This window comes from Anser anser (assembly GCF_964211835.1).
Source record: "Anser anser genome assembly, chromosome: 11".
NCBI classification, from domain to species: domain Eukaryota; kingdom Metazoa; phylum Chordata; class Aves; order Anseriformes; family Anatidae; genus Anser; species Anser anser.
The window spans coordinates 14,377,417-14,400,771 of record NC_139732.1 but is presented as its reverse complement, the minus strand read 5'-3'; the positions used below and the strand labels follow the sequence as shown (position 1 = coordinate 14,400,771).

General features: G+C 39.7%; 1 protein-coding gene and 1 long non-coding RNA gene across 5 annotated transcripts in view; both read right to left on the bottom strand.

Annotated features, from left to right (window-relative positions):
• Positions 1-20,200, bottom strand: part of LOC310879855 — a 79,005-nt gene extending 58,805 nt beyond the window's left edge. For 2 of the 3 annotated variants that reach the window (XR_014571180.1, XR_014571182.1), the window contains exons 1-2: positions 19,859-20,200; positions 18,574-19,414 (exon numbers count right to left, since the gene is read on the bottom strand). This is a non-coding gene — a long non-coding RNA (uncharacterized lncRNA). The remainder of the gene's footprint in view (positions 1-18,573; positions 19,415-19,858) is intronic. The other variant, XR_014571181.1, reaches the window with a different exon arrangement.
• Positions 20,201-20,362: 162 nt separating this feature from the next.
• Positions 20,363-23,355, bottom strand: part of GPI (glucose-6-phosphate isomerase) — a 40,550-nt gene continuing 37,557 nt past the window's right edge. For both annotated transcript variants that reach the window (XM_083794716.1, XM_083794715.1), the window contains one exon: positions 20,363-21,988. In XM_083794716.1, coding sequence (XP_083650842.1) covers positions 21,865-21,988 — 124 coding nt within the window. In that variant the 3' untranslated portion in view covers positions 20,363-21,864. The remainder of the gene's footprint in view (positions 21,989-23,355) is intronic.

The window sequence follows — 23,355 nt, the reverse complement described above, 5'->3', positions numbered from 1 at the left end:
TTTGCTTGCATAGAGACTTCCTCGAGAGAACAACAAAAGCCTTCAACAATCACCATTGAGGGAGGGAGAACACAAATAGTTGCATATTATAGAAATGTGCATTCTTTAATCATACAATTCAATATACAAAGCAGACCGGATTTTAAAATGCTACAGAATTGTACAGGCCAAAAATAGAAAGCTAAATTAGTCACACCTGAAATTCTTTATGTTGGTATATAGTCACCTTTCAACTGATGAGCATTTACCATCAACATCTGCTGTGTCAAGAGCAGGCAGACTGAAAAAACAGATCAATATAAGCTTCACACTAGCCCTAAGGTGAAGACTTACAAGAACAAAAATTTACTATCTAATCTTTGCCATTTCACTCTTCAGAAAGATTTCTAATGTGAGCAAGGTGGCATGATGTACTTATTACTGCACATTGTACTTGAAAGAGCATTTATCATCTGGGGAAGGAGCATTTTTGTTTGTTTAAATAGAAGCATTTCACTTCTGTAAAGCATTTTCTGAAAAATAAGGAATATGTGAATTCTAATAAAAAGCTTTGGTCCAAGGAATATAGTAAAGATGGTCTTATAAAAATAAAGGTATATCGAGTTCATAAATAACAATCTGCTTCTTCTAAAAGTTAGTTCTGTAGCAAGGCTGGATGTCCTTTCTCATTTTCCTCAAATCTATGTCTTTGTGTGTGTGGCGAAAAGAAACTAATTGGAAAAAAAAAAAAAGAAAAATACATTAATAACATAGCCAAACGCATATTGACATTGTAATTAGGGAAAAATATAAAAAGAGCTGTTACCCAACATAATGCTTTTTTTCTTCCTTCCAAAAGAGTAAATCAAAATAATTTTTGGAAGAACTTGGCCTAGTGCTTCCAGGTGCTGCATATACAAATACAGTTTAAAAAAAAAAATCCATAGGTCCCTGCCAGATATTGAGTATATGTCAACAGATGGTTTTGATGAAGCCAGACCCAGTCTCTACACACTCCACGTACACACTCAGGACCAGCCCAGCGCCTAACAGTTTTTTTATCCTCAAAGTATAAAAGATGTTTGATGCTCTTTTTGTACACAAGGAAAAGAACAGGTAAATAAGATGTTCAAAGCCACAGGGGAAGCGACCCAATGTTCCAGCTGTCACTACTGGCCCACTTTCCCACATAGGAACACCTCAGCATCATCATGACCACAGTTTATTACAGCTACCTTATTTGTCACTGCTAACCTTGCAGGGCATGATATCTAACCACTCAGCATGAATTAACCATTCCATTAAAGTTGCAGGTCCATCACTCACTCATATAAGAGCACCCATCTTGATATATATGCTCTGCTGTAAATTTCCTTTAGTAAAGACCACCTTGCTCTCCTGGTACAGCACTAACAGGAGCAGAGCCCCCAGGCATCCTCAGAGGAGAAATACTGTAAAGTGAGGTTTGCAGAGTGACTCTCATCAAGCAAGCCAAAGCTTCTGCTGGGCTTCTACTCAGCAATCCATGAAAGCTCATTTGTGGTAGACAACAAGACAGGCTCGACTTAAACATGAATGTGCACTTTATACCTATCACAAGGAGTAAGCGTATTGTTGTTACTGTTTGCTCAAGCCCTTTTGAAGATGCAGTCTGTTTATGCTTTCTACGGAAAGATAAGTTTCTTTAGAGCTCCCTCTGTTGTGAAATAGAAGAAAAATAAATTTTAATTCTGAGAGCAATTAACCCAAGGGATGATTGCTTATATATACACTGGAGAAAGGCAAGATAAAAAAATAATGTAAAAGCAAGAGTTAAATTAAATCATCTCAGGAGTTATTAACCACAAGTGAATATGTAATTTTTGTGTTGAGAAAGAGAGAGAGAGAGAGATGTGAAGCTAAGCTTTGGGGGGGGGGGGGGGTGTTTGGTTTTTAATTTTAAGCTTGGAAATCTTAGCAGAGAAGTCCGAAAAAAACACTTCAGCAGCTATTCAAACTACCCTCTTTCCATAGTTAAACAAAAGCAAGCAAGCAAACAAACAAAAAAAACAATACTTTCCATCACCTTTTCTCAGTGGCAGACTGATCATACTGGGATAAGCTCACTTCTGGTATTCCATTAATTTCTGTGGGGTCACAGTAGGAATGAATATGAGCCAGTGTATGACCAGGATGGCTAATTCAGATGCACATTTTGAGTGAAATGTTAACAAAGTCCTGTGAACACTACAAATATGAGTAATGAGGACATTGAAGCAGACAAAAGCATACACCAAACCAGAATAGCATGACAAAACCTGAGTGGTGGTAGTAACTGACGTGACATTTTAAAATAATGACAAGACACTCAGTTCCATACTAAAGGCAACAGAACATAGGTATCACCTGGAACGCGTAAGTAGCTAGAACTTATCTAGCAGTAGAGCATAAAAAATCTACTCGATTGGAAATGGTTTACTGTGTTATATACACTGGTGTATATAACATTTTTAAGTCTAGAAGAAAAAAATCATTTTATGTGGATTTATGCAGTACATGGAGATTGACCATTTTGCTCATTCAAGCCTGCTTTATGTGGCAGTATGTTTAAGTTTTCCAGTCATGTAAGGAAACCCAGTTCAACGGTGCTCAGCTCTTCTCCTTCTGCTTGTTATGCAGGCTCATGCACCACAGTCACATGTACCCCATCCAAAACACTGTCTTTCACCCATTTTCTTGCCAGAAAAAAAGAAGACCAGGAGTATCACCACCTTTCCTATAAGTGGGACAAGGGACAGACACGCTTCCATTTTACAGTTGCTAAATTAAAAGCTACTAATTCATATCTATTCCCAGAAGAGAAAGGAAACACTTTCTTCAACCAACAGCTTTCTAGGCTGGCCAAGGTCTGGCAACAGTTCTTACCCCGTTCTGGTATCCCCAGAGTAATGCAAGAGTATTTTTAACAGGGAAATAATTAGCACAGCAGAGTGCACAGTGAAAATACGCATTCAGGTGCACCATGGTTTTAATCAGGAATCTAAAGACATTACATAGCAAGAGTCACTCCTCCAAACCACACGCCCCCCCCCCGCCCCTGCCCCCCCCCCGAATCAAGTTATAGAGCCATGCATGTTTGCAAGGGTGTAAACAAGCCAGCTAAATCTTTACTCCAAAAGCAGTTCATGCATCAGTTTCCACCAATGCAGTGAAATTGTGAGGCTGCTGCATCACTGTGGGTGATGTATTTCAACGCACCTCTGTAAATTCAGGTGAGAGAAAGACACGGGAAATGAGGTGAATGCAAACATTGCAGAGAGAGTTGAGATTTTTTTTTCTTTTGCCTTGGAAGAGACACAAATAGCTGAAGGCTGGAGGTCACTTAAGCCCCCCAGCAAGTCTTTGTAATAATGGACAGCAGTCTCCAGGTCTGCAGGTGATAAGCTATCATTTTTTTCAGAAATATTCCATATACCTCCTGCTGAGCTTTTCTGGTATTCAAGGCACAAATCAATATTTGGTGTTTTCACTGCACTTGAGGTGCTATTATTCTTTGTATTTGAAAACAGAGTAACTGTTCAGATGTTTGTAAAGGTAGCTAGGGCAGTTTCAGAAGGAACAAGAAGCAGAAAAAAAATATTAAGTAAAAAATAAATCTTCAATCTCAAGTGGTTCCAAAAGTTTTATACCAAATCAAAGAAACAATATTTCTTGGGCAACACACACAGCAATTGTCAAAAGGCCACAACTGGAAGCCACTGTTACTTTTACTGAACTTTTTTCTAATAATTGCAATACTCAATTGAAGCAAGAACAAAGACTATAAATAAGTATGTGTGCCTTCAGACAGCATTATCAGAATAGTGCTTTTATAAATCAAAAAAACAAAACAAAAACACAAGTATTAGGCTTATATACATGCCACATTACAGCTAGTGGACTTTGGGAAATCCTATCACTTTTGAATGAATGAAGACTAAGCCATGTGCTTGAGGTGTGTTTGGGTGGAGTAGAGAAGGCAGAAGATCAATCATATTTACCCACGAGATCAGAACTCAAAATAATTGCCAGTTCTAGAGGACTTTTTCTCTTAAAAACAAACAAACAAAAACAGTTGATATCTTGATCACCTACTTTCTAAAATACCTATGTTGCCTGAAGAGGTTTCAATTTACAAAACTTAATTTTATCTATATTTGTTGTGTTGTGTTTTTTTTGCCTCTCTTCAGCCACTCAGCCCTGAGCTGCATCATTCCAGAATAAGAAGCTGACAATGGAGATCAGCCATTTATTTGGATAACAATCTCTTGTTATTTAAAGGAAACATAACCAAACCTCGCTCCTCTGAACATACCAGGTATTAATAAAAACAAACACCTGCTTACCTGACAAATCTCAAGTCTACCTTTCTGGTAAGGCTTGTGGCTCAAGAAATCCTGCCTCTCTGCTTCTGCTTTTCCTGTACTTCCTACCTTGTCTTCCCCTGTGGTGCACTCACGCACACAGCTGCACCTTGTCAGTCCCCCACACCTGTTCCCAGAGAAATTCTCCAACAACCTGTAGCAAGACTTCGGCTCAACTTGTTGCCTTCACATCTCCGTGGCTTTCTGCTGTGGCTGTAGGAAAGGCTTTTCATTTATTTTCTGCTGCTATGAAAAGAAAGCATTTACCCTACCTACCAGCATTAACGAGGCCTATGGTTGCTTGTATATCAAAGAGCTGTAGCTGCTATAGTCATAAGGATACAAGGATGGAGGGTTAAACTAGCTGCAGATAAATGGAATCCACGAAGTGCCTGTTAGGCTAATTGCACTCATCACTATTCCCAAGCAGCACTTCAGAAATACAACAACCTTCCAGCCTGCTCAAGGCTCTTTGTTACCATATTCCAAGCTACATTTTATTATCTTGCTAGTGGCAAAAGCACCCGCATTTTCATTAATATAGTCAAAAGCCACTCTGTTGACAAATAATACCAGAAAACAAGACAGGCAAGGGGTTCTGCCCATCCCAGACCAGTCATCAAACGATGCTATACCACCTGGCTTTCTGCAGACAAAAGTGACACCAAAAATGCTTCTGTTTCAAGTGTGCAGTCACTAAAGCCACAACGCTATCACCTTGGCAATCAGCAGCCACCACTCAGCCTCACAGTGTGACATGGCATTTATTCTCTTGAGGTCTCTTGTGCATTGAAGGCAATCAGTGAGCAGAAGTACAGCACAGTATTGCTTACTCCGCATTCATCAGTCCTCAGCTCTTCCCTGGGCATCGAGAAGATTTGTATTCTCATCGACATGGTAATTATACACAGAAAAGACAGGCTGAGTGACCTGGCTGGGGAAAAACACTTTGCCTGTCTGTTAAAGACCTCAAATACCACCTATGCCAAAGGTACACAACAGCTCATTACAAGTGCTGGGAGATCAGTTGTGAAACAGTGGATTTGAGCAATCCTAAGCACCTAACAGAAGAGGTTGCATCTTACCAGGCCAAGGCAGGCACAGCGCTTGTGCTAGACTGGTTTTCTTGGCCTTACCCCATTTGTGAGGCCTGGAAACAGGTCAGCCTTACAGAGAGTAAGTCTTCCTCCCCTTCTACTGTTTGGATGATAAATAGAGCCTAAGCCCTTCCTGCACGAAGCAACAGTTTTGGTTGTGCAGCTGGTAATGAACTGGAAGATTTTCAGAAGGGTGAAATGCAAACAGAGGAACTGGCTTTCAGCAACTATGCAGCTGCAGCAGTGACAGCAACTGCCACTAACTTGACTGGAGGTTAGCTTATATTTTTCCCTCTGATATATAATTTGACCTTTTAGGAAAAGGAAAAATGGATGCCTTTTTCCTGAAGTAGCAAACCTCAGGTATAGCCAAGGCATTCATGCTGTTTATGGTATTAAATATCTTTAATGCACAGGGTTAGGCACAATCAGGAAAACTTTTCATTCAAATCAGATTGTTAAGGAATATGACTGTAATTGTTTTATCTTCTTGCATAGTGTAGTGCAGAGTTGACTTTCCAGATAATCTGGGAATGTCACTTAACAAGTTCCATATTAATGCTAGTATCTAAGAGCATGATGAAGTTCTTAGTCACTTCAGATCTCTTCCAGGGGGACATGGCAGTTTGCAGCTTTTGATCTTTTACATAAGATTAGTAGTTTTAAGTTCGTTATAGGGTGTGTTTTGCAAGCTGCAGTTTGTAGAAGCATACAGAGTGGTGTTGTGAAGATCATTCTGGACTTTCCAGATATAACTACAACATGATAGCAGTAAGCAAGACTTAATGATTGATTCCTTCTAATCTTACAGTTCTACCTGCATGAGCAGAACAGAATTGTGATGTTCACTGTGATAGCACGTCCTCCAGAGATTTTGAGCAAGCTGCCTAATTTCTGCCCTATGTTTCTGCATCCAGTCAGGTCAGGAGGAAATGGAGCTCTCTTACTTCACAACAGAGCCGGATCAGCCAACACTAGTAAAGCTCCTAGGATGGTACATGTTGGGTAATGAAGATACAGGCAAAGAATTTGAATCTCATAAAGGGAGTTTCCTTTGTGAGAAACACAAAGAAATCCTGTTTTGACTAGTTAATTGAGTAAACATTCCATCCAGCCCTAAAATATGCTTGCTATGCTTTTTCTGATTTTTTTTTTTAGTGGGGAGTGGGAATGTATCACCCCTTAGCATGTTCAAGTCTCCACCAGTCTGAAGAGCAACTGTCAGTTCCAGCACCCTGGGGCTCACCTGCTGCTCCCCCATTCCTGTTGGGTTGGATTTCTTTAAGCAGTTGACACATAATTTGTGTTGGTTGTAGCAAATCCTTTCAGGCACTAGGAAAGGGAAGACTTTTTATTCACCACCAGATCGGCTGTGCTGCCCATTCCCCTAGCCAGGCCTCCCCCCGACTGTTTTCTGTTAGTGTCGTTTATCACACGTCGTCAGCCCTGCCTTCACTCGCCTGCCTCTCCCAGAAATTCTGGCTCAGAGCACGTTTCCACCGGGTGCTGCTTCATCTGTGCCAGACTGCCCTTCTGCCCTGCTCTATTCGAAATCCAAGTCTCTCCCATCACTGTCATCGCCTCAGAAATCTTCCCTCATCTCCCTGATGCTCTGACTTCTCCCCCTCTCTTTGCTGCGCTTTTGCATTACACACGTGCCCCCCCATCCGTTCCCCAGTCTGGCCCCCAGCCTGCATCCCCGGCCCCCCTCCCCACTGCACGGCATCCCAATAGAAATGCCAGGCCTGGGCCGCATGGCCAGGGTCTCTCTGTTTTCTGTACTGTACACTTGACATGTTTGCAGCCTGATGCAAAGCTCATTCAGCCAGCAGAAAGAGTTCCTTCGACTTTAATGGATTTCAAATGAAGACTTCAGACTATGCCTCCACAGCAGCACAGAAATAACGACGGTGTTGTATAGAGATACCAAGCCAGCTTTAAACTAATTAGGTTGGATCCCAATAACCATCTAATCATAGAAACAGGGAGCTCAATACTGGGTAATTTACCCTAATGAGACTGTAGGCTTGTCAAAGGAGAAAGCCTGTGTTTGCTTTAGTCCAGTTCCAATTTAACATCATAAGGCCACTGCCTTTTAAGAAACAACTAGTACTTTTAAAAATCAAACCAGCACATCGATATAATCTCTCCTTTTGTAGTAATGCAGCTGTACAGAGTAAATGTCTAAAATACTGAATATTTTGCTGTCAATTTTCTCCTCTCTCTTCTGCCCTTTAACACACTAAATGTTGCCTATAACTACAAAAACAACATTGTACAAAAAGACAGGAAACGAAGGGTACAACAGAATGTGATTTATCTATCAGCTTATTAGGGGAAAAAAAAGCAATAAATCCTTCAGTCCCCAGTACACACAGAAGCAGCTATATCTTCCTTGTAAAGAATGTAAATGTTGGTGAGCATTATTTTATCCTTTCAAAATGCACAAGTGGTATACAGGACTCTCCAGCCAGAAGAACAAGTTTTCCCTTGAAGGCCAGAGATAATAATACCCGCAATCTTCAGTCACAGGAAAACATGCTAAATTCCATACAAAAAGAAAAGCACGTTGAATGGACAAATTCTATATTTCAGTATGTACTCCAAATTCCAGTTATGCAAAACCTGCAGCATAGAAAATAACATTTGGAAGTGAAGCCTAACTTATTGTTGCATATCATTTTCTGATTTTTTCCCATTTGGAGTTTAAGAAAAGATTGATTCTGCTTTAAGTCCATGCACAAACATCATTGTCATGTTCATTCTGCCACAATTGTCCAAAACAAGTACCCACATTTCTGAAAGGAGACACCTGACTTCTTGTAGTGCTTTACATTCAGCAGCCACCACTTAAGTCAAAGGTATCTCTGTACTCTTGAAAACCAGCCAACATAAGCAGTAACCTAAATATGGATTTGCGGGTCTAACTTTGAGTTTCCCACTTTGAAAGGCATGATTTGCAAAGTACTCTTGAAATCGAATACCGTATGTTCATCACACATGCCTCAATTCCTGAAAGCAAAGCAGAAGGTGGCGGTGCAGCATTAGAGGAAAGCCTATGAGCATCTTCTGTAAGATTCTGTCAGGCCTGTGAAGATTAGCAGCTATGCCTGCAAAAATCAGATCTTTTCTGAAATAACAGGGTATGGGCAAAGGCATACACACATAGCAGTGTGCTGACAGAAGCTGGAGAGCTTTCGACTTGGGTACCTCAAACAGGACAATGCAAAACCCTTTGGTGCCTTCCCAAAATTGCTTCCTTTTGTGTAGTCAAGGGAAAGCTCTAAACAGAATATTTTTCATAAGTATTCAGAAGAGAAAGTTCAGCCTCTAGCTAGGCTGTAAGTTCCTTCTCATCCCCAAAACACAGAGGAGCTTGTAAGCAACTGCTGGTGTAAGTGTCATCCTTTGGAGTTGCCCCCAGTTCTCTAGGCTGGACCTACAACAGGTTTCTGGTGGTTTTGGAGCTCCTGTTAGGCTACAGCTTCTCCAATAGGTGAGAACAAACACAGGAAAAGTAGAATGGATGGTGCATTGAAGAAATTCCTGCTAAAACAGTGGTCGTAGGACTCCAAGTCCTGTCGTGTCCCATGTCCTCAGCAAACCCTGCACAGTTTTTACGTGCTGGCACAATCAAGGCAGTGAGGCTTGCCCAAACAGCAGAGGCCAAATTCAGAGCTGCTTAGCCTTGTCCCCCTCACATCTCCTCAGAGGGGTTTGTGGTAGACTTTTTGATCAGAATGCATCTAATGCTAATACCAGGCGTGGTGTTCATACAATGAAATGTCCTATTCATTTGTAGGATATGCACCATTTACTCCAATATTTCCAGTCTCCCTAAGCAAGTATTCTCTACTATAACTTTGTTTCTACTGTGTTTGGGATATTCTTGTATTCTGTGTCTTTTCTGGTGCAAATAACAGATATGAGAGATCTAAAGTCTTAAAAGATATAGGTAGGAGTTGTCACAGTTACTTTTTAACTATAAAAAACTCAAATGTTTCATAAGTCTTTTTTCCATTTTCAAATAGTAGAGTTTTATTTACAATTTTCTGGAGAAAACTGTTAAAATGTTTCAGCAAGCTTAACCTAGAGACTGAAATCCTATGTTTTGTCAAAGCTCTATATTTTACAAAATTGAGACTTGCATTTAAATTTCAAATCCCACAGTGCACTTATGTATTTTTAAAATACAGAAATATCTGCCAAAATGTAAGATAAAATATTTTTCTATAAACCTGAATCATCCTTCAAAGCTTTAATAAAGTTAATCATTATCTATCTTCATAATTAACATATTAGTTGGTGTGCCTCATTTCACCTAACGTTAATGTTTTACTTTTGAGGGAGAAGTGTAAGAATGCCAAAATATGTAACTGATTTGCTAACTATTGGGATTTTTCCAGTCACAGAAACATGAGGTATTAAAGATCAGTTTCAATTTGCAGATAATTACATCAAATACAGCTAATAAGAGAGGTAAATAAATGCAGATAAGGAAAAAAGTGTATATAATAGTGATTTAAAAAAAAGATAAAAGGAAATAGATTGCCAGTGGAGAGATTAGCTGTATTATTCCTAGAGTTAAAACATAGTCAGTTGGCTGGTGGACAAGGCAAAGTATTTTACAGATCTGACAAATCGTGACCAATGTACTTCCAACTCTGAGCGAATCCCAGCAAATACAGTCCTTGACCATGCCACTGATTTGCCCAGTCAAACCATTACGGACACAAAGAAATACATTTAATCTAGTGGGCTCCACACCAACCAAAAGTTCCATCTTTGTGGGTGAGATTGCAGGATCAACAACAAGAAAACAAAGCTTTAGTGTTGCTAATGTCAGTGTTCTTTTTGTAATGACAGGCTTAGTAAAAATTAAGTTACATACCATAACTTAATAAATACAATTGGGAAGGGCATGAATTCCATGCATTTAACAGTTTGCTTCTACAAAAATAAAAAAGCTGCTTCAAAACAAGGAATATGAGTCATCTCTGTTGCCAACACTGAAATGGTAACATCTATTGCCCTTGTAAAGCCCGCATTTATACACCAGTGGCATTACAGCACTGTTTGTAGTGTAGAGTTAATACTGGGGCTTAAAGGTACTTTGAAATATATTGACACTTGAAGGGAGATAAACACCTGATTGAGAGAGAAAAGACAAGAGGATGAAAGCAGCGAGTGCACAGCATGCCTCCAGAATGAATTCAAACTGTGGGGAAAAAATAAAATACAGCCAATCCTCCTGAAAGGTATTCATGTAGTGGGTCTCCCCCACCTATGGCTTGAAATTTTGCTCATTACCTCACATTCTAACAGCCTCTATGTACTTATAACCTTAAATTTGGTATGACACAGCGCTCTTTGGCTGCTTTACGGCTGAATTATCAGCATGGCAGAAGTGCAAGAGCACTGCCTCCCTGCTGCCTCTTCTGTGGTGGCCCAGGTGGCACCTGCAGAGAGGAGCAGGCGCAGCTGCAATCCCTTCTCCAGCTATCCTGCCTACATCCAAAGCTCAAATTAACACCTGGGCTCCTACTGGAAAGCAGAGCTGTCCAGTGCCTCTCATGGCCATCCCACACTTTCCTGACATTGCTAACATTGGACAAAAAAAAAAAAAAAAAAAAGCTGACTCCTTACTACCCCAGTAAAAGTTGCCAGTGTTTGGAACTAAGATGCTTCTGTTCTCTTCTATCTTGAATACTACAGATTAAACTGCTGAAAGATTAATATGGAATGCAATCCTGAATCCATGAGCAAAACATGGAACAGATGGCACAGAATACAACACTGAAATTTAATACTTCTGAGTTGAAACCTAAATTTTATTTACATTTTCATATATTCATACTCAACTCCAAAATCAGAGTTCTTTCATGTAGATTTTCCCAACCACATTTATCAGAATGTTATGAAATTCTGTAAAATCAGTTCCAGAATTTTTACTTTTTACCCCAAACCAAGTTGGGGTTGCAACTTCTTCAGGGGCAGACTGTCATAGTTTTGCCCTTCTGCACCTGTTATCATACTGCCTACTAGCTTGCTTCATAGATTCTCCAACGAAAAATAAGATGAAACAGATCTGTATTTGAGCAGGTAGTGGGCACCCCAACTTTTTTCAGGAAGGAATAATATTACTAAATTAATCTTTGAATGCTGAAAGACCCAAAGTTTGACCTTGGTGCTATGAAACATTTTGCCTTTAGAAAAGGTAGTCCTGCTGAAAAGATATAGAAACATAGCTGATTTCTAGAGTCAGGATTCAATGTAGTTTTTCTTAAGCTGCTTTCTCCAAACTCTAGCTCAGATAATCATATTCTTTCCTCCCAGATTCCCTTTTCAGTTTGGATTAGTTTCTAGCCCAGCACTGTTTCAGTCCTAGACAACATGGTATGCTGTTAAACAAACGCTTCATCATACAGGTTGCTGTACTTCAGTTAATATTAAATGCCTCTCAGCTTTTTTTTCCCACAAACCACTGTGGGTGGCAAATTCACCTGCAAATCAAAGCTGATAACAACACTTTCTCATACCCCAGTCATTCCTTCTTATGTCATTTGGGACAAAGATTATTACTTACAATGATGAAGATTTTTAAAAGCAAGATGCTAGCAGGTGCTGAAGTTGGTGATTGTAGAGTGAATGCTTTACAATTTCAGAAGCCACCAAAAAACTTACCTAGAGACATTACAGACATACCACTAGGTGAGGCACATCTACACAAAGCTTTAGGGCACTGCTGCAAACTACATGGTAAAACTTAAACTTTACTAAGTCCTGATTTCCTTGAAAACTCTATAGATTCTCAGATCTGATGTTTCTCATTAATTAGTGTTCAAAATTTCCCTCCAGCAGAAGGGAATGAGGAAGGCTCCAGCGAGCAGGAGGGAGCCTCCCACTGCTGGAACAGGATTTAAGATTCAGCATTACCACCTAGTGGACAGACTGCTCCTCCTGCATTTCTACTCCAGCCCTCTAAACTCCCTCCACACGCGACATTCTAACGTTTCCCTTTGTTGATGTACTAATCAACTTGTAAACTGCTGGATCTGGATCTTGATCATAATTATTTGTTCTTAATATGCTACCACTGAAGGCCCACACCCAGTGAACCACAAAAACACCCATTAATGCTTCAAGCACGAGTCTGGATAAATTAAACCTCCTAAAATTATTCAGTCTCAGCTTGACATTCTCTGTCATTTTCCAACCGTTTTAATGCTTTCTACTTTGTATGAAAAAACTTAGCATTTCACAACTCTGAAAAATCCTGATCTTCATATTATAAACATATTAAGGATACCATTAACATGCTTTGGTTCAAAAAAAAAAAAAGTGCGCTCTGTTAAATTTAAAACCACATGAAAACTAAAGAGAAGCAAAGAGTCCAAAGTAAAGCATCTGAGACTAGACTGCAAAGTTATTTAGGTACCAGACTCCTGCTGATTTAGGAACCAACATACCTTGTAGACTAAAGCTGATTTACGATTCCCTCAGGGAATTCTGTGTTTCATCACTGAATTTTCTGTTACCATAACACTTGGTCAACATCCTCATTCCCCCGCTTTGCACCTCTGTCTGAATGGTTAATCTTCATTCTGCAAAGTCCATTAAAGGACTCTCTTTTACTCCTTTTCCCTTCGTACTGTTTGACTGCCTCACGTACCTTGAATTTCTGCTACATTCCAGTCCTATCAGACTCTTGCAATACCTGTAGGTTAATGGCCTTATATGTAATAAAAGATTACACAAATTTAACTAAATCAATTTATAACTCCAGATTTGCCTATTTAGGACATGGCCTATTTTTCTTGCACTTCTGTAATTCAGGAACATCTGTCCAGCTGGTCCCATTAGTATCTTCACAACTTCAGCAGAATTTAGACGTGTCTGCCCACTACTCAGATAGCTAACCACCCCATTTTTCTGCTACCCAATCAGTACACATTTTTCCAGCCAGCATCTACCTTTCTCCAGTGATGGTATGTTTTATTGTAGAACAGTGGCTCCATGAAACATCTCAAGTTTAGGCACAAACTCAGTGTTTTGACTGGGCGGATAAATCTCAGAATGACCTACCACTTCTAAATCTGAATGCTTAGAGAAGCATGTTAGTGCATATTTTCCATCTAAAGCCACGTCTAGCATGGGACTCAACAGAGGCTAAGTTGTTACAGAGGTAGATGCCTCTAGGAGATGTGCCATTACAATGACCACACAGAAGCACTTTGAGCATTCGAGGAGCATTCACTTCTGTTTTCCCCTTCTGAACACTGCATATATCTGATTTAGAAGTCATTTTAATTAGAGCCCACTGGACATGAAAAATAGCAGACTGGCAACCCAGGAGGCTCCACAGAATGTGATCAAATAAAGAAAATGGGACTATGTTCCAAATCAAATCAGGTTGTCTTCTTCCCATATGCCATTCTCAGCTGTTGGCTTAATAGCACTGCATGCCCAAGGTCAGCTCTACTGAAAATGAATCCTGACTGCATCATAAAATTGGCTCCAAAACAGCAGCCCTTCATACAATCTGCCATGCTGCTTTTAATCAGGAACCCTAGATAATGCATGTGTACAAGCAGCAAACAACAGTACAGTATGTGAAGTTTTGGCTTAGAGCCATGTGCACCAGGAAAGAGAAGCTCTGTTCAGCAGCAGCACAGTGAAAAGGAACTTTTTTCCTCACTTGTGCATATTAGTTTCACCCAGTACTAACATGCCTTTGAGGCTCACCAGCTTTCCTCACTTTCCTAAACGTGAGCTAACCTCTTCCTTCGTTTTTCTTTGCCTCATTAATTTTAGGCATCTTCATTTTACTGAATACTTTCGTTTGGTTTTGTAGAGTGATCACTCAGTTACATTAACTGACTGCAAGACAAAAATAACAAAATGCAATAAAAATACATTTCTCTAAATCTTTTCATAAAATGTGATAATTACCTGTATTGTAGTAACAAGCAAGGCGCTGAGCACAGCTTTTTCTGCTAGGGCCATAACAAAACCCACAATTTCAATTTAACATGACTGGATAAAAAAAGACACTTTATTTGATGTGGTGTAAGCAATAATTATCTAATCACTGGAGTGCCATACTCTGCATTAGGACAGCAAAAAACCCTGGTGCAAAAAGAGGAACTGTGCATGTCCTTGTGTAGAACAGAAAGCTAATGCTATTAGCCCTCGTGTTTGCAGAACAAAACAAGCATTTTTTGTTTGGGCCCAATCCTGCACGTTTACCTTCAAACGTCCTTTTGGGCAGAGGAGGTTTCCTGCTAATGGAGAAAAAGTCACACAAGCCTCTCAAAAATTTGTTCCCTTCACCTGTGAAGACACATGGGCAGATCAAGCTCTGTGCAACTGTAAAATCACCCACCATATAGGGGGAAAAAAAAAAAGGCTTGTTTTCTTGGAACTGTCTTCAAGCACTCAAATTAGCTCCTAGCTACATCATGCAGAAGGGTGATTTCTTATTAGAAAATAATCATATTTTGTGTAGCTGCTTACTTCTGATACGCATATGCCAGGATGCCAAAGATTACCATGCATCCACCACAACCTAAATGCTGAAGATCACAAGGAGGCCAGTGAGCAGAGTGTCCATTCTGGTTAGAAGCGTCACTTTATTCTCTCAGGGATCTAAACTCTATCCAATTACCAGCTCTGTATCAATAAAAACTGCATCCAAACTAAAGGAGATCTATTAATTTCATTGTCCTGCTTTAATTATGGTGGTACAACCTGTGAGCACACAAGGCCTTAGCATACATAAAGAAAACATATCCTCAGAGGGACAGTGCGGTAAGATTTAATTCCCTTAAAGTCAGTGAAAAGACACTGGGGATAACTGAGGCCCAGTACCTCTGATAATGAGTACTCCTGTAGCCAAAACCCTTTGCAGACCAATTAATTACCTCCATACCCTGCTGATGCATTCCAAATTTTATTTTTATTTAAAAATCAAAGCTAAATAACTAGAAAAATCATGTGGCTGAGCCAAACTGTGACTTTATGGGTTTTAATTTTTGAGATTAAAGCAAAGTACAAAGACACACCCAGTCAGCAAAGTCTGGAGACAATAAGATGTAAAGCAATCCTCCTTCTGACCTCACATTAACACAGAAATCACCCTACAGCATGCAAGTGTCAGCCAACAACGGCACCTACTTATTTCCTGTCAGCTTGTCCCTTTGATCTAACCTGATCCTTCTTCACTTTATTAAAAACGTTCTAATCTTTTGTCTTTGATCTCCCTGTAGGATTCTTCAAAGAGCTCCAAATTAGCAAACATGCAAACAACAAAAAAATGTACTCTGTATCTGTATCTGCTTGAAACAATGATGTGGGGAGCTGTTTCCTTCCTCAACACACAAGTTTAACTAGGGGCAACATTTTAAAGCCAAAAGATGCCATAGTTATCTGTTGTTTATTGGCGTTAGGGTGGATGACAGAGTCCAAGCTTTTTTTTTTTTTTGCCCCCCCTTTTTTTTTTTAACTGGGGGGTGGTTTGCTCTGAAGGTGTAACAAGGCAGCCCAGCAGGGGTAGCAAAAAAGCCATGTGCATACTTCATTCAGCATGCCAGATGAAAGGATTATGTCACATTCAAGAGCAACAAAGAGCTCTGTTTAAGTTTGTACCAGGCTGGAACTGTGGGGCAGCCGTTAAAGACCACCAAGGTTTTAAATAAAATCGGACACTTTTAAGTTTCCTCTAGCTTTCCTTGCGGTAAATCCACCCAATATGAAGGGAATGTCGGTATCTCCCAGGAGGAAGATCTCTGAGGGTTTAAAGAGGAAAGAAAGTTTGATGTACTTATATATATACGTGTGTGTGTGTGTGTGTATACACAACTCCCACCAGTAAGTATATATATGTATATATATATATATATATACACACACACACACTGATGTATACTTTTTTTAGTAAAGGTATCCCCAAGTTTGAGGACATCACCATATTTATTTTGTTCCAGCAAACATTGCTTCTCTACCACAGTCGAACAGCTAGTATCATTCCTCTCCTGTAACTTTAATTTTGTCCCAAAGGTACACATTCCAAATAAAATTGGTGCTTTTTATCATTAAATACTGCTTACCTCTGAAGAGATCTATGAAACCAAGTTAGATCGTACAGACTGCGTTTTAGGTTCCTCACATGTGTCTGCCTCAGCATGGAGGCTTGCTTTTAACTCTCACTCTACAGAGAAGCATATCTGTAGCCAGGCTGAAACAGTCCAAAATTGTTGCAAAATACATGTCTCGAGAATTGCTTCCTGACTGCAGTTAATAATCCAACAACCAGATCAATGTCTGTTTACGTCAATGTGACATTTTCACTTGTATCTGACCGCCTAGTTTTGAACAGTGAGATAAGAGGCCTTCTCAGTAAAATCTCAATCCCATGCAAATAGAATTAAAGAGTATTATTAAGCTGGTATACATGCATATTGGCCAGCAGTACTCCACCATTATACCACGCTCCACACTTTAACATTGGAATGGATGAAGACTCCATACCTTTCCCTTTTTCTGCTTGTCATTCTGAAATCTACTACTATTAGGGGTAGCAGCTATATAACCTGTGAACTGAACATGGCTTAGACCATAGATCATCATAACTCTTCCAACTCCAAATGGTATGTGTTAGAAGGCTAGTGAAGATCAGAACTGATATAGTTATTGATGGAGAGTTGTGGAGAACTCCAGTGAGCCTCCATATGATGCCTTGTACTGTCTCTTCTAATACTGCTTTCTTAAGTAGTTCAGGAACCACTGCTGCTAGACCACAGATCATCCAGCCACGGAGCCATGCCAAAAGCCCTTTAGTTTTATTTAGTTTTATTTTTTTTTATTTATATTTTTTTAAATATCTATTTATTTATTATATATTATATATTATATATTATATATTATATATTATATATTATATATTATATATTAATATATATTTATTTAATATATATTTTTTAATATATTTTTGATTTTAATATATATAATGGATTTGGGAAATAAAGCAAATGTTAAAAAGACCTATCAGATAATTTATCAGAGAAAAAAGCAAAGCTGCGTAGAAATTTGTCTGTAAAATTAAAACGGTGTTATGGCTACAAATGCATTTCTTGAGAAGACTGGAGAGACAGTCCTAAAGTGCAAGCTACCTAAGTTAATGTCACTGAATACAATTTAAAAATAAGTCAGACTAATCATAAATGTCTTTATGAAAAGTTATCCTATTGATTTAAGCTCCTACTCCTACTGAAAACCAGATTGTGAAACTTTAATGCTCTAGACTTCATAACTCTGTTGTATGTTGAACGTATCTACTTAGCAATGTTCTCTCCAAAATCCATTTCCTTTCAAGAAAAAATAGCAGCAGGAATTGCTACAGCAGAATACTTCTAGGAATATGCAAATTGAAGCACTTTCATTGTCATGTTCTTCCAGGCAATATGAACAAATGAGGAAAAAAAAATTCTTTTTATTTGACTAATCTATATAGAATCATGGCTCACCTGCTGAAGCATGACACTCCAGATCTGCAAGTGCTTTTTGTTCTTGCAGAACAGCAATGGATTCAGTTTGGGTTTTCAGTGCAGCCTGGGAAATTTTGCTCAATCTTACCTTTCTTCAAGCAGTTCAAGCTCAAACCGTTATGATCATTAAGCCTGCAGGAACTCTGAATTTAGTGCTGGATAGTTTGGAAATTAGAACAACCCAACAGATCAGATAATTGCAAATTGGGCCAAAGGGGATCACTTATCAATTATAATAAAATTTTCTTTAAACAAAAGTGCAGGTATCTTTGCTGTAATCATAGCTTACAGGCTGTCTTTTTAGACCAAATTATAATGCAAACATTCTTCGTTTACTCTGGTTATCAGGTTATCACACAGCCTATAACAAGTGCACATCCAGTAGGAATACAAGGTGAAATTCACATCATTTTCTTTAAAAATATTAAATTATCTTAAGTAATTTTCTTCTCAAGAACTCTTTAAATACATTCACAGATCAATTTTTACTGTGAATGTTATTATTATGTAATCAATGTACCATGTTTAACACTTACAGTGCTATTTTACATACATATATCATTGACTTACCTGCCTACACTGACGCACTCCCATACTGTGTTTTCCTGAGGCCTTCAAGAGAAATGCGTCTTGTGGCTAACACACTGGGCTGAGGATCAGAAGATCTTGTTCCAGCTCAAAGGACTGATGAGTGTCTGCTTAGTTTAGGCATATAACTTCCTTTCTAGATAACTGTCAAAAAATATATACAACAAAATGTTCTCTTTTCCTCACATTTTCTGTCTCACTGGAATTCTATGTTCTCCAGAAGAAAAACTATTTCTGTGTTTCTTGGCCCATCTAGTAGCTTTTATTTTCTCCTGCAGCATAAATAATGATAATACTGTCTCATCAGGACACTCAGCCACGTCCCTTAGTTTCCCAGTCAGAACTGACGAGATTAGGCCTTTTCATTATGAGAGCACTATTCATGAAGAACTCTTGGGGTTTTGTTCACCTACCTAGCTTGGTATTGCACAAAATTTAAACTGATTCACTAGAGCTCTAGTAGCAGAAACAGCGTCCAAAACTTCTCATGTCTTTTTTCCTTCAACAGGAGGCATATCATGGCTGGAAAGGACCAACAGTGTTGGGTCAGTGCAGGTGCCCAGCATGGCCACCATCCCACCTCCAGCAGTGGTGGTAAGGACACACATGGGGAAAAATGAAGAGGGGGCAAGCCTATGGTCCCTTTCTTGGCTCTTACTCTTCAGCTCTTGTCACTAAATGTGAAGTCCTGAACCATGTGTGGTTTATATGCATTTAATAATCCTCAAATTACCTTTTCAAACAGTGATCTGCCCAGTCACTCCTCCTGCTTTTTTTAAACTTCAGCATCCTCCAGATACTGTCAGGAAACTCCGCAAGTCTACTATACAGTCAAAAAAAAAAAAAAAAGCTTTTTTCTGTGAATCCGCCTCCTGCCTGCCACATATGAAGTCTCCCAACTTCTGGGGATCGTGCCCCCTTCTCTTGTTATTTTTGTCTGACCCTGCTCCCACCCAGCCCTCAAGCCATTCCCCTCATGGCTCACATTCAGGCTGGCGCCTGCCTCCCTCAGCTCCTGGTCCCTTCAGCCAGGGATGCAGCGCAGCAATGCTTACCAGTTACCTCGGCAGTGTTGGTTTTAGCACCTGCCATTTCTTGTGGAAGAGGGGCTTCAAGCTAAGCATTTGGGTATTTAAAAGGAAAACATTCAGTGAGCAGACTGCCTAACGGACTTGTATACACATGGGGTTTGCCAGGCAGCCAGTCACCTTCACGGCCATCTAATCTCCGAAACGCAGCCAGTCTGTTCTCTTGCGTTTATTTGTACCTGTGACCATGCCCTCTCACCCTGCCGCGGGGAGAATCGCCATCAAAGCTGCGTCACCGCCTTTGTCCTGCAGTTGGCTGTGGATATCAGGGATTTTGTGAGGCAGCAGTCATTTTCACACTCCACCAACTCTGATTATCAGGTAATAATTCTGGTATCCAGCTTGATTCACCGGCAAGTCACAGCTGAGAACTCCTCCAGAGCGGCATTTTACTCGGTCAGTAATTTCACCACCAGCCAGCGAATAACAGCGCCGCGAAAGGGGTAGAGCCCGCCCAGCCGGGCCCTCCGAGCTCGCCATTTCCTCACAGGAGCGCCCGCCGCCAGGTGGCACCACGGGCCCGCCTTGCACCCGCCCCCCCCCCCCCCCCCCTTTTCTGCAAATGTAGGGGAATTACGACTACAATTTGAGCTCAGTCATGTCTACTACCCCAGAGCCTTTGGTGGTGTTCTTTCTGCAGCCATCTTCACATACTCCCACAATAAATAGCTCTTCCACAAGTCTGAAGTGACCACTGCTGGAGTATTATTTTATTACACACAAACAGTACCACAGTCTGTCCGCTGTTCTGCTTTGTGTTATGAGGTAAAATTTCTGGGGTTGGAAGTCTAAAGGAGTAATACAGACAAAACCATGAGCCCCCCCCAGGACAGCCCTGGGAACATGCAGAATGCCACTTTACACTTACCTCTAAACAAAGTTTTAGAAGCTCAGATACAGGAACTCTTACATAGCTAAAGAACAGTTTTAAAAGCTCTTGTGAAAATATTTCAACTCCCTCTGGTGGGCTATTTGTGACAGTGTTTTGAGGAGAAAATGCTTTATTAAAGTGATCAGGAACATAGCATCACTGCACTTATACACAGCCTGAATTTAAGTTCAAATCCAAGCAGACACTGTTAACCCAATGAAGGAATTGTTGGTGTGTCACATCAGCAATAACAAGGCTGCTGATGGTGCCAATTCATTGATTGGCAGCAAACATGCACAGTAAGAGTTGCGTGCTCAGACTTTCTTGTCACAGTACAACTTGTCATTGTATGAGAATAAGTTATTCTTATTTTTCCTTTCAAGGCTTGTGTCTTACCTTTATTAAAGGTGGTTGGAACAACAGCCACAGCATGCTAATCTAGGGGGTAAGAGTTGTAGAGAATTAAAGGATATTTAACTCACTCACAAGTAGTCACATTTTTCTCTAGTCAGATTTCTGTTAGAACATTGATGCAGATTTAAGACTGAAATAGATCTAACACTGAAATAAACCATCACTGGAAGGTACCAAAAATACACTGCTGCAAATAATGCCAATCTTCAGCTTTACGTAGCTTCCCAAACTTTCAGGAGTTCAATACATCACTGTCACTGTAGGAACATCCTTCCTTTTTGAACAGCTGTCTGTGCAGAGCTTTCATAGCTTCTGGAGGAAATCAATACAGACCTACCAACAGTAGTAAACTTTCCATAATAGCATTGAAACATCTGCATCTTGCTCAAACACATTAACATAAAACCTGAACAATTTATAGCCATAGATTACTCGATTCTTTGAACATACTTCTAGCTTACAGCAGACCCAGTCCAAGGCAATGACATGCCCAACAAGTTGGTGCACTTGACTTTAGAGAACCTTACACAGAGTAAGTAAAATGTTACTGGGTCTGTGCTTTAAAGATACAGAAAAATGAAAAAGTTTTACTCATCCATCATATCTTTTATTTCCTAATATCATGTGATCATCTTTAAGGAAGTTGACGGATAAGAAGTGAGGAACATACCAGCTGCACTTTACAGATCAACAACCACAAAAATAGAAAGCAACTATACAATCTCTGGGTTTCAAAACTAGTTTTCATTGGTAACACTTGACGCAACAAGATTAACTGCAACAAGTGAAGAAGCTACATTGGTAAAGTGCTATTTTTCTTAAGAGTGGCTAAAAAAGCACAACTACAACAGACTTGAGTATTCGGTCATTAGATTGTCGATGTCCTCAGAATCTTTCACTTCAGGCTCTGTGTTTTTTGATGAAATTGATGAGCCCATTTGTTGAGCTATCATGAGATGTCACTGGAGCATCTGACTCCAATTCAGGCTCAATTTTCTTGGCAAGTTGTTTTCCAAGCTCAACTCTGCATTTAAAAAAGTAGAACAAAAAAATAGTATTAGTACTAACTTAAGGTATGTTAAGAACAGGTGCCAGTAAAAAGTAACATGACGGTGAACATTATGGCTGACCAAATTATTTATTGTACTGCCATTCACAAACAACTGGGATTCTCACAAGTACAACTGCCTAGCTGAACAGACAGGTCAAATTACACAAGATATCTAAAGAGAAAAAGCTTTGTTTTGTATAGTCTTTCTGCACTGCAACTCCCTTTCAGTACTCATTTATGTTATGCAGTCTGCTGCACAGCAGAAGGCATTCAGCTTGCTCCTGTTCACCATTAAATACAGTATAAATCAAAACACTGACTTGCAGCACCAAGATGATGAATAAAAACAGCTGAGCTGTGGGACTGAAAGCTTTCTTCAGCACTACAGAGGGCTATCCAGACAAGAACCACCAAAAGATATTCCAACAGCTGCAAGAAACTAAACTGGTTCTACAGCATATTCTGCTTGCCCTCCCCACATTCCATATTTAGTTTTTGATTCCATTCTAGATTTTCATGTGCTACAGAAAGAGCCGTATTTGTATCCCACCCTTATTTCAGATTTTATAGCAGATAGTTACAGCTTTTATTAGACAGTCTTCCATTTTCAGTTTCTACTTCACTGTTTTAGAGTAAAAAAAACTGCTGTGGTAACATAGCTCTAAGAATACATTCAGAAGATCCATCATTCAGTTTTTATGAAGGGAGCTTAGTGTAAATTACTATTCTAGGCCTTCACAGCAAACATGCTCTTTGAAATAACCCCTGCTGTGGCACAGGCAGGTTTCACCTGGAAAAAAATGTTATTTTGTGGTACACTTACACAAAGATTTGGGAAAAGGATATGTTCTACAGTTAATATTACTACAGATTAAAGATAACATTTAATTATCTCCTGATGAAGTCTTCTATTTTTAAAGAAGCCAAAGTAACAGACTCCTTATTAAGCAGCTGCTTTCCACATTGAGCTCTACCACAAGCATAGGCAGAGGTGCAGCCTGCATTAGACTAGGGACTCCTATGCAGAATTATTGGCAGATGCCTTCATGTAGCTCCAGCACAAGAAAACTTAAAAGGTGGTCAGTCTTAACCAGCAGGTACCACTCAAGCTGCCTACCACACGTTTCTACAGATAATGCCTTTTTTCCCCCCTATTACAAGGAGAATTTTCCCCTTCTACTTGTCAAAGCATGCATTCAGCCTGCTTGACTATGTTCTCATTATTACAGTGTTGAGCCTGCTCAACTATCTTTTCTGCATTCAGTTAGTTGTTTATTATACCTAAAAAGCAAAGGTCCCCTAAGTGGAGTTGTATGTAGGGACATCATGCATGACTGAAC